The sequence below is a fragment of the Manis javanica genome, chromosome 6, assembly GCF_040802235.1.
Source record: "Manis javanica isolate MJ-LG chromosome 6, MJ_LKY, whole genome shotgun sequence".
Taxonomy (NCBI): Eukaryota; Metazoa; Chordata; class Mammalia; order Pholidota; family Manidae; genus Manis; species Manis javanica.
This window is the reverse complement of record NC_133161.1, coordinates 17,810,984-17,828,247: the sequence shown is the minus strand read 5'-3', so window position 1 is coordinate 17,828,247 and position 17,264 is coordinate 17,810,984. Positions and strand designations below refer to the sequence as shown.

General features: G+C 37.8%; 1 protein-coding gene across 2 annotated transcripts in view; it reads left to right on the top strand.

Annotated features, from left to right (window-relative positions):
- LRGUK (leucine rich repeats and guanylate kinase domain containing) overlaps positions 1-17,264 on the top strand; it is a 137,438-nt gene that overhangs the window by 88,587 nt on the left and 31,587 nt on the right. The window contains exon 16 of one of the 2 annotated variants that reach the window (XM_073238443.1): positions 9,784-9,923. In XM_073238443.1, the coding sequence (XP_073094544.1) occupies positions 9,784-9,923 (140 nt within the window). Of the gene's footprint in view, positions 1-3,181; positions 4,585-9,783; positions 9,924-17,264 lie in introns of those variants that run through there. The other variant, XM_073238444.1, reaches the window with a different exon arrangement.

Genomic DNA, 17,264 nt, shown 5'->3' with positions numbered 1-17,264 from the left:
CTGATTGAGTACTTCCCATGTGCCAGATGCTGTGATAGTTGCTGGACACAGTGAAATGATTAGATCACTTCAGGAAGCTCTCTTTCATCAGTGAAGACAGATAAGAGGGTTCATTACAACAACATGTGATTAGGGCAACCGGAGGTCCCACAGCATACAAGGCTAGATTTAGCATCAAACAGGCCAGAAAACCCATTTGTTAACTTTTCCAGAGTGTCGTAAGGGCACCAAGGAAGGATACTGGATTCAGTCCGGCACGTGGGAATTGGATCAGTAAACACTTCCAAGAGGAAGCCATCCTTGAGCTAAGTCATCCAGGTTACATCACTGTCAGCTGACTGATGGAAGAGCGTGAAGGTTTCTTAGAAGAGGGAACAGCATATGCCTAATCATGGAGGCAAGAACAGGCATAGAGCATCTTTTAAGGACCCGGGTGTAAGGAGAGCTGTAGGTATATGTAGATCAAGAGGGCATTCTGTGCTATGCTGACAAGGTTGGAAACTTGATCTTCTAACAATGGGGAGCCACTGAATGGTTAAATTTTTGTCTCCATGGCATTTGTGTAGAGTTAGAAGAGGGCAGTACAGAAGGTAGGAACAAGAAATACTGGAGGCTAGAAAGCTATTGCAACAGTCCTGACAGGTAAGAACCTAAAATAAGGCATTGTGACAATAGATTGAACAAGTATTTTGATTCGATGTGGGGGGACAGCAGATTGTGAAAGAGAAAGAAAGTGAGGGTAACTTTTTAATAAACTGTGGGGAAGGGGATTATAGAGGCACCAATACCTCACTTAGGTGAAGAACTTTATGAATTCACTTGGTTTCCTCCCAGTACAACTGGTTCTGAGGCTCCTTAAAGCATTTGGGGTTGCATTTTCCTTAGGGTTCTCATGGAAAGTGAGAAGCCAAATTCCCTTCATTTGACGACGTGGAGAAAGCTCTGGCCCCCTTCCCTGGGGTCCCCGATGGTGTAGGAGTTTTGTTGGTGTTTGTGCTTTGGCAGTAGAAATGTCTCATATTCAGTATAGCTAGACATTTTGTTTGTGGTCCAAAGGGAAGAAGTAAGAAAGATCAACTCCTCTCTGGTGAGAGATTTTTACTGCTACTATTGATTTTCTTGGCACAAGGGAAACTTTTCAGTTGTAGAATATAAATATTTAAAAACTGTCATTTTCCATCTTTTGCACACAGAGTTCATATTACTTTATTCACTATGATTCTTAGCGAAGTACTCTTTTGGGGAAAATAAAAATCACTGTGGACTTTAGTTACTCTATTAGCTTATGCCATCTTAAGCTTTTTAGAAGTCTAGTATCTAGTTTCAAGTCCACGGAGATGATAATTCTACTGGACTTAGGAGCCTTCTTCAAATATTTAAACAGCTAAATCAATTACTTTCAAACTTCAAAAGATAATTGGACAAAGGAATGATTGGGTAATTCACAAGAGAGGAAATAAAAATGGCCCAAAATATGGCAAAAAAACTATTTAATTACCACTGTAAGTTAAAACAGAATAGACTTTTTTGGGTACCCAACTACCAAACATAGGGAACAAATTAATACCTGACCTTGGAGAGGCTAAGGGTAAAGCACTTCCTGGGTCACACTGAGAAAGTAAATTGGCACAGCTTTTCTGGGGACAGTTTTACGATATCTGTCAAAGCCTTAAAATTTTGCTCATCTTTATTTAACCTAGTAATTCCCATCCAAGAATTATCATAAGGAAATAATTTATGTACGAGGATGTTCCTGTGAATGTCTTTATGATCTGGAAATAATCTAGTCATCTAAGAGGATTTTAAAAATAAGTTACGGAAAAATTATGGTATACCCATATGCCTGAACGCTATGTTGCCATTATAATTGATTGTGGACAAAGGTGTGGAAGAAGAAAATATTTGTTACATGTTGGAGAAAGCAAGTTAAGGAGGCATAGCTAGTATGGTTCCAGTTGTGAGCTCTGGGTTATTAGGTTATTGGTAACTGTTATTTTTCACTTATGCCTTTTAGTATTTACTAAACTTTCTGCAGTGAACCTGTATTTATTCAGAAGAAGTTATACAGAATAGGATTCACATATATGAAAAGCTGTCATGTGAAAGCAGTAAACTTATGTTCTATTTCACTTTGGCACAAGGAGGAACTTTCTAAGACTTAAATGCCATGTACAGAGGAATAGGCTTTTCCAGAACTCAGGTGCTCTGATGAGAATCTTACATGGAGTCTCCATTATGTTGGGTGATTAGTTGGACTGGATGAAATTTAAGTTTCCTCTTATGATCTGTGAACTAGTTGACTCTATTGACTGACTATGAAAAGCCCAATCGTCTGTTTTATTGAGTATAGGGCTGAGTACTAGAAAATTACATGCAGTTAGTACACATTAGATTAGTGGCTCTCAGACTTTCTGGTGAGAATCTATAAATTAGTCCTGAGGTTATAAAATTTCCTTATGATACATAAAAGACTCGTCAGAGCACCTGGCACATGGTGTATGCTCAGTAAATGTTATTATTTTTACTATTACTTCATTACTGATGAAATCAAAGGCATTTGAATTCTGTGTTTCAGATTGGTTAGCTGGTAAATGCTGTCAAATTTTTTGACTAAGGAATAAACTACAAGATATTGGACATTTTGGTTTTTTTTGTGGTGGGTTGAGACAAAGACTGATTTTTACAAGCTACTAGATCTAAAGACCTTCAATTTCCAAAGACAAAGATAGAAAAGCAAAATGAAGAAAGACACACTTAAAAAGACTTTGCTAGAGAAAGTGTCCAGTGAAACATTATTGAAAAAGTTGTTACTGAAGAATGAACCCTTAGCAAGCAAAGATCACACTTACCAGAGGCAGGGGTGTAGACTTGGGTAGAAAACACATCAGAAATATACTTATGAAGATATTGCTCGAAGGAGAGGAAACTTTTTGCATGTATTCAAGCTCCCTGAAGGTTTCTATCCTATTTCCTGCCAATCAATGCTACCCTTTTCTTCTCCTTTCTCTCTCCCAAATTCTACACGTATGAAAATCTTATGCATAAACCAAGTTTCCACTCTTAAAATTTACCTGCCCTGTGTCTTATCCTCTTCAATGTGTCACTTAACTACTTCATGATAAACTCATTCATTAAAAAAGAAACCTGAAATTCAGAGTACTATTGTTTTATGTTTAATTAGGACATTTTGAATATGGTGCCAAATGATGAACCCATTCGGTCAGCACTGCTGAGGACATTTCAAAGTATGAAGCTCAATGGAAAGGAACATTCTTCGTACCTCATTCTCTCTGTGGGCGAGTACACATTCCTGGGTTTTCCTTTATCCTGATGTAGAATCTGCTCTCTGTTTAAATCGCCAATTATTCCTTTGCTTGGACACTGGAGAAGAGGGCACTTTACTGTACTCATTTCACAGTCTATGATCTGAACATCGTTCGTTCATTTCCTTGGACTCACATTGTAGCTTTCTACTCTAAAAGATTATTTTGCTATGGAAAATTATGATGATACCATGTGAAATGATTATTTTTCATCTTGCTATTATTCCTTTCTTAGAAGCAGAGAGAGACAAACTGTAAAGATTTAAATCTGTCCTGGGAAAATAGCTTTTTTGGAACCTTCACTTCTGTGATAACACTTGCTAATGCACTGAACTTTTCCCTTAATTTTCCACTACAAATTATGTAACTGTCCTATTAAAAATAAATAAATATTTTAATTGTATAGCAGATTCTTGTGCTTGAATTTGCTTTTGGCCCTGTATGGTTGTATGTTTCAGTACTAAGACTCTTTTATAGGGATTTTATAGGTATTTATATTTTATATATGTGTATGTATTTAATCATGGTAGGTATAAATCACTCTATAATTAGTTTAAAAAAACCATGATTGCCTAAGTATGTTTTTTTAAGCCTCGTTTGGGTGACAAAAACATGAACAATTCTAAAACCATCTGGCTATCTGAGGACTTTTGTCTGAAAATTAAAGCTTATCCCCAAGTGTTTTCAGAGAGACAAACTCTAGTGTTGATTCATTTTTTTTCCAAGGTTTTATTTAAATGTTAAAAAATGTATATTTAAAGGTGTTCAGTCTCATATATTTGGACAGGAGAGTGATATAGTTGCTTTGCTAGTGAAGCAATCTTAATGCAGAAAAATTATTTATGAAACAGGGATATTTCTTTTTCAAAATATTCACAGTCTGACCCCCAAATTGTAATCTTATTACTGGTTATTGACATAACTATGTGCCTGTAATATCAGACCATCCACATCTTTTATTTTCACCTTTCTTTTTTGTAATGAAAGCTCATTTAGTCTGTGTGATGATATGGTATTAAATACATATCATCTTTCAGATGTGTTTCATTCTTAGGTAATATGGCTTCTACTGCATTTGCTATTTAGGTTGGATTCTATGCTTATTTTTAAATGTTCTATATAAATATTATTTTAATTCACTGGACTTTAAAGGGCTACAAATCTAAATAAAAGGCCTAAGCTCTTTAGAATTAACTTGAGATGTAATTCCACTTGTTTCAGATATTTCATTTATATTTTCCTGCATTTGGTAATGATACTAATCCACAAAATAACTTTAAAATCTGTCATGCATTATTAAATTCATTTATGTGTCATTGTGTTTAAATAAATGTCAGTAGTCTGTATACTGATGAACTGAGTTCTTTTGTGGACTGTAAAGTAATTTATTCATATATATTTCATGTTGTCTCAAGTTAGACTTTAATTTAGATACTTTAAACAGTATCACATTAAGAAACTTTGTTGCAGAGTATTGTAACCTTGGGTTTTTCAAATTGAGGACTAGATCTCTTGTCCATTGATGTTTTACAACATTAGAAACTATATTAAGCACTGATGGAAATTATTGTAAGAGTCCAGGTCATTAAAGTGAAGGCATTACAGTGTAGTTTAATAGTAGTCTAAACGCATTCTCTTTACCCAAACTGTGTAGTTGTTGAAAAACCATGAAGACATTAAATTGTTGAAATTACAGCTGCACTGTATCATCAGATTGAGTTTGACTTGTTTACATCATAGTATAAATGGCTTATGTCTTAGGAAGCTAGGAAAAGAACGCTGACACAAATACAATATTTTATAAGCTTTTACATATATATAAATTTATACATATAAGTTATATATACATATACATAGAAGATCATTTCTGTAGAAATTATCTCAATAGATATTGCTTCTATTTCTTTAGTTTTTTATCTGGTCATTTACATAATGCTCTGTTCTTAGAGTCCCATCAAGAGGACAAATTTTCCTCTTTTTTTTTAAATGAGCACCCCTTCCATCTCATTTATATATTTTTTACTTGCTTGAGTCATGCTGAATTCTTTACTGTAATTTGGTTAGGTTAAGCATGTTACTGGGCCCTTATGCAAAGGCCCTCTCTCTGTGAGATATGCTTTACCCCAGATACTTGAACATTTTTCTTCTTCGTGACTTTAGATCACAGTCTAGACCACCTTAGAGAAGCCTTCTTTTACCGTCAGGCCATCTTTCACTCTGTCCCCTTATCTGGCTTCCTGTTCCTTCAGTTGCGCTCATCACTACCTGACATCATCTGATGCGTTGACTGACTCCAGCATTAGAAGGAATTCCCAATGGTCAAAGACCTATTTGCTGCTGTATCCTCAATATCCAGAGCACTGTCTGCACATAGCAGGTGCTCAACAAATAGGGATTGATGGCGTTCCCATCATGATTTAACAAAGAATGTTTCCACATGCAATTGTCTCCTATTATCATTGTGATGGTTATAAACATAGTTATTTAATGGATTACTGCTCAGATTACTTTATCAGCTGGAATTCCTTGGGATTGGATTTGCTCATTTGTTGATCTTCTGAGTCTCTCTCCCACCCAAGACAGATGCTGGAATGTGGCATTTAAGCTTCCCTATCATGATCAACTTTTTCTCATCTGCCACAGCTTTTACCTTACCCTATTGGTTTAGGATTACCACACAATTTTGTGAAAGTTCAAGTTCAGAGTCCATACCAGCACACAGCACAGGAGTAGAGGTCTGATTTCCCACAGGTATTTCCACCCTCAATCCAGGTGAGACTCTGTGCCCAGGCAAAATCCTAGGTCTGTTGGCTGAGATTTCTAGACACCCCTTTCCAACTTCTCACATCATCAAAGATCCCAAGTCTTGTACATCAAGCACACAGGAAGTGTCCTTTCTCAGTCTAGACACCTCAGCCCCTGATCCACTGTAACTCCAGGGGGAAAATCCTGGGGCAAAATACCTCTAAAATCGAAATCAGTCAAAGGGAGAAGTAAAGTTAAGAAACCCATTTATTTCTTACAAGCAGTCATCCTGTCTCTCTCGACCTGGCTGCAGCAGAAGAGGAGAGCTCCACCCAACCTCTCTGGTCCGGATAAGCCTTCACACGCCCTTGTAATTACCTATTGATATGCAGATGAACTAAAGCCAGGGGAGAGGTTCTGGAAATACTGCAATTTTACCCACATACACTAACCTCTTGGCATCAATTTCCATTCTTCCAACGTGGGATCTTCATGTCAATGCCAACATCTGGAAATGTATCTTTCTTAGTTTCAGCTTTGCTATGTATTAAAAACAAAATAAATTTCTTTTATGTGTTATTAGGTAATTTTTGTCTTTGCGTGAGGGTAGCTTTCCACATCTGTTCAGTCAGCCATATTTGATTGGTAGGACATGTGGAAATCATTTATCTTAGCATCTTTAAAGCAGTACTACTGAGAGTGTTGATGCTCCCTCCTATATATCCAAAGGCATTTACACATGGGCCCTTTATAGATGAGCAGTAAAGGAAATTCAGGGTCTTTATATTCTAGGTCTCTATACGTTCTAATGTTTTGTGTTTGTTTTTAATTAAGGTATCATTGATATACAATCTTATGAAGGTTTCACGTGACCAATGTAGTGGTTGCTACAGTCACCCATATGATCAAGTTCCCCCCACCAGATTGCAGTCACTGTCCATTAGTGTAGTAAGATGCTATAGAATCATGACTTGTCTTCTCTGTGCTGTATTGCCTTCCCTGTGACCTATTTGTATTGTGTGTGCTAATTATAATGCCCCTTAATTCCCTCCTCCCTCCCTCCCCACCCACTATCCCCAACCTCTTCTCTTTTGTAACTGCTTATCCCTTCTTGAAGTCTGAGTCTGCTGCTTTCTTCCTTCACTTTTACTTCGTTGTTACACTCCACAAATGAGGGAAATCATTTGGTACTTGTCCTTCTCTGACTGGCTTGTTTCACTGAGTGCGATACACTCTAGCTCCACCCATGTTGTTGCAAATGGTAGGATTTGTTTTTGTCTATGGCTGAATAATAAGTCCATTGTATATATGTACCACTTCTTCGTTACCCATTCATCTACTGATGGACACTTAGGTTGATTCCATTTCTTGGCTATTGTAAATAGTGCAGCAATAAACGTACATGTCTTTTTGAATCTGTGATCTTGTTGTCTTAGGGTAAATTCTTAGGAGTGGAATTCCTGGGTCAAACGGAATTTCTATTTTTAGTTTTTTGAGGAACCTCCATATTGCTTTCCACAATGGTTGAACTAATTTCTGTTCCCACCAACAGTGTAGGAGGGTCCCCCTTGTTCCACATCCTCACCAGCATTTGTTGTTTCTTGTCTTTTGGATGTTGGCCATCCTAACTGGTGTGAGGTGATATCTCATTGTGGTTTTAATTTGCATTTCCCTGATGATTAGCAATGTGGGGCATCTCTTCATGTGCCTGTTGGCCATTTGAGTTTTTTCTTTGCAGAAGTGTCTGTTCAGATCCTCAGCCCATTTTTTAATCACATTATTTGTTTTTTGGGTGTTGAGGCATGTGAGCTCTTTATATATTTTGGATGTCAACCCCTTATCAGATAAGTCATTTACGAATGTATTCTTCCATACTATAGGATGCCTTTTTGTTCTGCTGATGGTGTGCTTTGCTGTACAGAAGCTTTTTAGTTTGATGTATTCCCATTTTCTCATTTTTGCTTTTATTTCCCTTGCCTGAGGAGATGTGTTCAGGAAAAAGTTGCTCATGTTTATTCAAGAGATTTTGCCTATACTTTCTTCTAAGAGTTTTATGGTTTCATGACTTACATTCAGGTCTTTGATCCATTTCGAGTTGACTTGTGTATGGAGTTAGACAGTAATCCAGTTTTCTTCTCTTACTTGTAGCTGTCCAGTTTTGCCAACACCAATTGTTGAAGAGGCTGTCATTTCCCGGTTGTATATCCATGGTTCCTTTATTATATATTAATTGACCATATATGTGTGGCTTTATATCTGGGCTCTCTATTCTGTTCCATTGATCTATGGGTCTGTTCTTGTGCCAGTACCAAATTGTCTGGATTACTGTGACTTTGTAGTAGACAATGAAATTAGGGAACATAATCCCCCCAGCTTTGTTCTTCCTTCTTAGGATTGCTTTGGCTGTTTGGGATCTTTTGTGGTTCCATTTGACTTTTAGAACTATTGCTCTAGTTCATTGAAGAATGCCATTGCTATTTTGATAGGGATTGCATTGAATCTGTAGATTGCTTTAGGCAGGATGGCCATTTTAACAATATTAATTCTTCCTATCCATAAGCATTGGATATATTTCCATTTACTGGTGTCTACTTTAATTTCTCTCATGAGTATGTTGTAGTTTTCAGGGTATAGGTCTTTCACTTCCTTGGTTAGGTTTATTCCTAGGTATTTTATTCTTTTTGATGTAATTGTAAATGGAGTGGTTTTACTGATTTCTCTTTCTGCTAGGTCATCATTAGTATATAGGAGTGCAACAGATTTTTGTGTATTAATTTTGTATCCTGCAACTTTGCTGAATTAAGTTATTAGTTTAGTAGTTTTTGGGTGGATTCTTTAGGGTTTTTTATGTACAGTATCATGTAATCTGCAAATAGTGACAGTTTGACTTCCTCCTTACCAATATGAATGCCTTTTATTTCTTTGTGTTGTCTGATTGCGTACTGTTGTACTCAGTACAACATAGGACCTCCAGTACTATGTTGAATAAAAGCGGTGAGAGTGGGCATCCTTTTCTTGTTCCTGATCTTAGAGGAAAAACCTCCAACTTCTCACTGTTAGGTATGTTGTTGGCTGTGGGTTTGTCATATACGGCCTTTATTATGTTGAGGTACTTGCCCTCTATATCCAATTTGTTGAGAGTTTTTATCATAAATGAATATTGAATTTTGTCAAATACTTTTTCAGCATCTATTGAGATGATCATTTGATTTTTGTCCTTTTTGTTGATGTGGTGTATTATGTTGATATGTTTTAAGAAAATATTACATATTATATATGAATAAATTCTATTAAACAGATACCTCATCATCCCTTCTAAGGCTCTTCTTAGCATGAACACTTTGTTTTCTTCTTAGCTTTTTAGGAGAGTTATAGCAAATGGAAAGTAATTATACAGTTAATTATCTGGAAGGTAGTGTTTTGCTAACATGTATTTCCTATAATTCCATTCATAAACCTGTACTGACTGAACACTAAACATATTCCCAGGATGTGTCTATCAGGTGCTATGGCCTGGATTTATGATTATCAATAATAATTATGAGACATAGTTTTAGTTACCTTACTTTCAACTTGAAATGCACACACTTTAGGGATGCAGTTTTCTGTGTGTAGGACAATCCAGACATAAAAGGTTCTTTCACTTCAGAAAGTACCCTTATCCTATATTATGCCTTTTATCTTAAACTTTTGTTGTTGTTTTTTTTCCTACCAGGTGTTAACACACCTCTGCTGAAATCCAGAGAGTCTTCTAGGAGGTTTACTACTTCAAATCTGTGTGATTTCATGGATTCCACACACAAAAACTACTTTGTGAAATTATGGGCCCAACTTTCAGCCAAAAAAACACCAGTGGTAAGGAGGGAAAGATGGGGTGAAGCTGCATCTGAGCATTACACGGCGTCAGACAAAAAGAGGATTGGATATTTTGAGACTAGGTTTTGCCAATGACTGGCGTTAGCTGAAGACAATTTTTTAGCCTCTTTCTACACCTCTAAGAATAGAATGGGTTCTAAAAACAATATTCTGTCTAGATTTTGGGAGTACATTTGCCTCAGCCTCCTAGTCAAAATACTGAATGCTTCTATTTAGCAAGAATAGGAAAGTACCACCACAGAATTAATGCTGTGAAATATGTATTTCAAGGGAAATTCTGCTGTGTTGTTGGGATATAATTTTGAGTGTTCTTGCTGAGCCTTCAAAGTAAGTCCACTCAAAGTGTCCATGTTTTATGACTTTGCAGTACTGAAACCAGTCATACACCTTAGTCCCAATTCAGTTCTCCAAGAACAGAAAGAAATCAGTTATGTGCAGGATTGTTGAATGCAGAGGGGCACTGCATTCAAATCAGGTCATGCTGATTTTGCATTTGTAATAGGGTTTATAGAATGATCTGGAAAATTTTGCATTTGTAATAGGGTTTATAGAATGATCTGGAAATACAAAGAGGCCCACATCATTGCAATTGCAATTGCTGAAGAAGCAACAGAACGTTTGCTTTTGTTGTCAGCTTGTCACTTATATCTTACGGCTAGCCTGTTCTAAGCAAATAATCACATCATCTTCTAAAGTCAGAACTCCAGGCAGTGGTCAGAAGACTCAAACTGGTTGCTTCAGACAAAAAGTCTCAGGCCAGATAGCAGATTCTCAAGATGGTGGCGTGAGTAGGGGTGATGTAAATCTCCTCCCCAAACCATATATACTTTGAAAATACACTGAATACAACTATTCCTAAAAGAGTGTCCAGGAGATACAGTACACCAGCCAGGCTACATCTACATCTGCAAGAACTCAACATATCATGAAAAGGATAAGATACAAAGCCATGTCCCGGCGGGACCTGAGCACTCCCCCAATCCAGCTCACCAGTGGGAGGAAAAGAATCGGAGTGGGGAGGGAGTGGAAGCACAGGACTCCTAAACAACCAGAACTTCAGGTGCCCTAACCCCCTGGGTGACAATGCAGCAACAAAGCCCCTCACAGTGATAAACAACCTGCAGTTCATTCACCCCTGCTGGCACTGCAAGCAAACCAGCTGATATGCCCTTGCTGTGGAGCAACTGGGGAGAAGCCCCACCCACAGCAACCACACAGAGGGTTCTCCCAGCATGTGGCTAACTGGGCCAGACAAAGAGTCTGTCTCCTGCCTGCAGTCAACCAACAGCGGAGACCAGTGCAGAGTCCAGAAGGCACAATGGTACTTTATTCTCTCAGCAAATATGCCCTGCTTGTCTGCAACCCCCACCACTGCTCTAGGCCATCCTGAGGGCTGCCCCACCCACGACAGACAGCTCAGGGGATCAACCCAGAGGCTTCCCCTGCACGCAGCTGACCAGCACAGGCAGAGAAAGTGGGCACCAAGTCCAGAAAGCACATGAGAGCTCTGTTCTCATGGCAAACATGTGCTGATAGCTTGCAACCAGTGTTTTAGGCCATCCCAAGGGCTGCCCTGTCCACAGCAGCTCAGGGGATCAACCCAGAGGCTGCTCCCTGTGTGTGGTTGCCTGGTACAGGCAGAAGAAGATGGCATGGAGTCCCAAAAGCATGAAGGGGCGCTGTACTCATGGGAGACCACACGCCACTCACCTGCAACCCCTGCCAGTGCCATAGGTTATCCCAAGGGTCACCCCGTCCACAGCAGCTCATAGGATCAACATAGAGGCTGCTCCTTGTGTGCGGTTGCCTGGCATAGGCAGCGGAGATAGGCAAAGCAACCAGCAAGCAGGAAAGGATTTTGTTCTTCCTTCTGACACATGTGCCACTCGCCCCTGATCACTTCCATCACCATGAAAAGGCAGGGGAACCTTGTTCAGTCCAAAATCGCTCAAACCCCAGAGAGAGGGCCTGCTGAGACTGAAATCACCAATCTTCCTGAAAAGAATTCAAAATAAAAGTCATAAGCATGCTGATGGAGCTACAGAGAAATATGTAAAAACTAAGGGATGAATTCCAGAGGGAGATAACAGAAATGAAACAAACAATGGAAGGATTTAAGAGCAGACTGGATGAGGTGGAAAACACTGTTAATGGGATAGAAATCAGAGAACAGGAACACAGAGAAGCTGAGGCAGAGAGAGATTAAAGGATCTCTAGGAATGAAAGAATATTAAGAAAACTGTGTAACCAATCCAAACGGAACAATATTCACATTATAGGGGTCTGAGAACAAGAAGAGAGAGAAAAAGGAATAGAAAGCGTCTTTGAAAAAATAATTGCTGATAATTTCCCCAAGCTGGGGAAGAAAATAGTCTCTCAGACCATGGAAGCACACAGACCTCCCAACACAAGGAACCCAAGAAGAACAAAAACAAGACATATAATAATTAAAATGGCAAATATCAAAGCCAAGGCAGAGTATTAAAAGAAGCTAGAGAGAGAAAAAAGATCACCTATGAAGGAAAATCCATTAGGCTATCATCAGACTTCTCAGCAGAAATTTTACAGGTCAGAAGAGAATGGCATGATATATTCAATGCAATGAAACAGAAGGGCCTTGAAATAAGAATATTGTATCCAGCAATATTATCATTTCAATTGGAAGGAGGGATTAAACAATTCCCAGATAAACAAAAGTTGAGGGAATTTACCTCCCACAAACCACCTCTACAGTGTATTTTAAAGGGACTACTCTAGATGGAAGTTCTCCTAAGGCTAAACAGATGTCACCAGAGAAAATATAACCACAGCAAAGAAAGTAGACCAACAAAATACTAACTAAATGCAAAATAAAATCAGCTATCCACAAAATCAGTCAAGGGAAGCACAATAGAGTACAGAATAAAACACCTAACATATAAAGAGTGGAGGAGGAAGAAAAAGAAGGGAAAGAAATAAAGAATCATTAGACTGTGTTTATAATAATGTAATAAGTGAGTTAATTTAGATGGTTAGATAGTAAAGAAGCTGCCCTTGAACCTTTGGTCACTACGAATCCAAAGCCTGCAATGGCAATAAGTACATATCTTTTGATAATCACCCTAAATGTAAATGGACTGAATGCACCAATCAAAAGACACAGAGTCACTGAATGGATAAAAAAGGACCCATCTATATGCGGCCTACAAAAGACTCACCTCAAACCCAAAGACATACACAGACTAAAAGTCAAGGGATGGAAAAAGATATTTCATGCAAACAATAGGGAGAAAAAAAGCAGGTGTTGCAGTACTTGCATCAGACAAAATAGACTTCAAAATAAAGAAAATAAAAAGAGATAAGGACATTACATAATGATGAAGGGGTGAGTCCAACAAGAGGATATAACCATTATAAATATCTATGCTCCCAACACAGGATCACTGACATATGTGAAACAAATACTAACAGAATTAAAGGAGGGAATAGAATGCAATGCATTCATTTTAGGAGACTTCAGCACACTACTCACTCCAAAGGACAGATCAACCAGACAGAAAATAAGTAAGGACACAGAGGCACTGAACAACACACTAGAACAGATGGATCTCACAGACATCTACAGAACTCTACACACAAAAGCAGCAGGATACACATTCTTCTCAAGTGCACATGGAACATTTTCCAGAATAGACTACATACTAGGCCACGAAAAGAGCCTCAGTAAATTTAAAAATATTGAAATTCTACCAACCAATTTTTCAGACCACAAAGGTATAAAAGTAGAAATAAATTCTACGAAGAAAACAAAAAGGCTCACAAACACATGGAGGCTTAACAACATACTCCTAAATAATCAGTGGATAAATGACAAATTAAAACAGATCAAGCAATATATGGAGACAAATGAAAACAACAGCACAATGCCACAACTTCTGTGGGACACAGTAAAGGCAGTTTAAAGAGAAAAGTATATAACATCCAGGCCTATTTAAAGAAGGAAGAGCAATCCCAAATGAATTGTCAAAATTCACAATTATTGAAACTGGAAAAAGAAGAACAAATGAGTCCCAAAGTCAGCAGAAGTAGGGACATAATAAAGATCAGCAAAGAAATAAATAAAATTGAGAAGAATAAAAAAATAGAAAAAATTAATGAAACCAAGAGCTGGTTCTTTGAGAAAATAAACAAAATAGATAAGCCTCTAGCCAGACTTATTAAGAGAAAAAGAGAATCTACACACATAAACAGAATCAGAAATGAGAAAGGAAAAATCATGATGGACCCCACAGAAATACAAAGAATTATTAGAGAATACTATGAAAATCTATATGCTAAGAAACTAGATAACCTAGAAGACAACTTCCTAGAAAAATGAAACCTTCTAACACTGACCAAGGAAGAAACAGAAAATCTAAACAGACCAATTACCAGCAAGGAAACTGAATCACTAATCAAAAAACTACCCAAGAACAAAACCCCCATACCAGACAGATGCACCACTAAATTTTATCAGACATTTAGAGAAGCCATAATATGCATTCTCCTTAAAGTTTTCCAAAAAATAGAAGAGGAGGGAATACTCCCAAACTCTTTCTTTGAAGCCAGCATCACTCTAGTACCCAAACCAGGCAAAGACACCACAAAGAAAGAAAACTACAGACCAATATCCCTGATGAACACAGATGCAAAAATACTCAATGAAATATTAGCAAACCTTATTTAAAAATACATCAAGAGGATCATACACCATGACCAAGTGGGATTCATCTCAGGGATGCAACAATGGTTCAACATTCAAAAATCCATCAACATCATCCACCACATCACAAAAAGGACAAAAACCATATGATCATCTCCAAAGATGCTGAAAATGCATTCAACAAAATTCAACATCCATTCATGATAAAAACTCTCAACAAAATGGGTATAGAGGGCAAGTACCTCAACATATATGCCATATATGACATACCCACAGCCAACATTATACTTAACAGCGAGAAACTGAAAGCTTTTCCTTTAAGATCGGGAACAAGAAAAGGATGCCCACTCTTCCCGCTTTATTCAACATAGGGCTGGAGGTCCAAGCCACAGCAATCAGAACAACACAAAGAAATAAAAGACATCTAGATTGCTAAAGAAGAAACCAAACTGTCACTGTTTGCAGGTGACATGATATTGTACATAACAAACCCTAAAGAATCCACTCCAAAACTACTAGAATATCTGAATTCAGCAAAGTTGCAGGATACAAAATTAATACACAGAAATCTGTGCATTCCTATACACTAATGATGAACTAGCAGAAAGGGAAATCAGGAACACAATTCCATTCACAATTGCATCAAAAAGAATAAAATACCTAGGAATAAAACTAACCAAGGAAGTGAAAGACATATACCCTGAAAACTGCAAGACAGTCTTAAGAGAAATTAAAGAGGTCACTAACAAATGGAAATTCATCCGATGCTCATGGATAGGAAGAATTAATATTGTCAAAATGGCCATCCTGCCTAAAGCAATCTACAGATTCAATGCAATCCTTATCAAAATACCTACAACATTCTTCAACAAACTGGAACAAATAGTTCTAAAATTCATATGGAACCACAGAAGGCCCCAAATAGCTAAAGCAATCCTGAGAAGGAAGAATAAAGCAGGGAGGATCTCGCTTCTCAACTTCAAACTCTACTACAAAGCCATAGTAATCAAGACAATTTGGTACTGGCACAAGAGGAAACCCATAGACCAGTAGAACACAATAGAGAGTCCAGATATTAACCCAAGCATATATGGTCAATTAATGTATGATAAAGGAGCCATGGATATAAAATAGGGAAATTACAGCCTCTTCAACAGTGGTGTTGGCAAAAGCAGACAGCTACATATAAGAGAATGAAACTGGATTATTGTCTCACCATATACACAAATGTAAACTCAAAATGGATCAAAGACCTGAATGTAAGTCATGAAACCATAAAACTCTTAGAGAAAAACATAGGCAAAAATCTCTTGGACATAAACATGTGCAACTTCTTCATGAACATATCTCCCTGGGCAAGGGAAACAAAAGCAAAAATGAACAAGTGGGAATATATCAAGCTGAAAAGCTTCTGTACAGCAAAGGGCACCATCAGTAGAACAAAAAGACATCCTACAGTATGAGAGAATATGTTCATGAATGACATATACAATAAGGGGTTGACATCCAAAACATATAAAGAGCTCACACACCTCAGCAAACAAAAAGCAAATAATCCAATTAAAAAATGGGCAGAGGAGCTGAATAGACAGTTCTCTAAAGAAGAAATCCAGATGGCCAACAGACACACGGTAAGATGCTCCACATCGCTAATCATCAGAGAAATGCAAATTAAAACCACAATGATATATCACCTCACACCAGTAAGGATGACCATCATCGAAAAGACAAACAACAACAAATGTTGGTGAGGTTGTGGAGAAAGGGGAACCCTCCTACACTGCTGGTGGGAATGTAAATTAGTTCAACCATTGTGGAAAGCAATATGGAGTTTCCTTAAAAAACTAAAAATAGAAATTGCATTTGACCCAGTAATTCCATTCCTAGGAATTTATCCTAAGAATGCAGCATCCCAGTTTGAAAAAGACTTATGCACCCCTATGTTTATTGGAGCACTATTTACAATACCGAAGAAATGGAAGCAATCTAAGTGTCCATCAGTAGATGAATGAATAAAGAAGATGTGGTAAATATACAGAATGGAATATTATTCAGCCATAAGAAGGAAACAAATTCTACCATTTGCAACAACTTGGATGGAGCTAGAGGGTATTATGCTCAGTGAAATAAGCCAGGTGGAGAAAGACAAGTACCAAATGATTTCACTCATATGTGGAGTAAAAGAACAAAGGAAAACTGAAGGAACAAAACAAAGCAGACTCACAGAACCCAAGATTGGACTAACAGCTATCAAAGGGAAAGGGACTGGGGAGGATGGGTGGGAAAGGATGCACAAGGGGGAAAAAGGGGCATTATGATTAGCACACATAAATGGGGGGGGGGGCACCAGGAAAGCAGTATAGAACATAGAAGACAAGTAGTGATTCTATAGCATCTTACTACACTGATGGACAGTGACTGTAGTGGAGTATGTGGTGGGGACTTGATAATGGGGTGAGTCTAGTAACTGTAATGTTGCTCATGTAATTGTACATTAATAATGCAAAAAAAAAGTCTCAGGCCACAGTAGATAGAAGCTTAGCTATACATTCATGTCTGATTCAGTCATAAGAGTGGGGTGTTCTAGGTGCAAGAAACCAACGCCTATTCAAGTCAGCTGCAGGAAGAGGTAGTTCCAT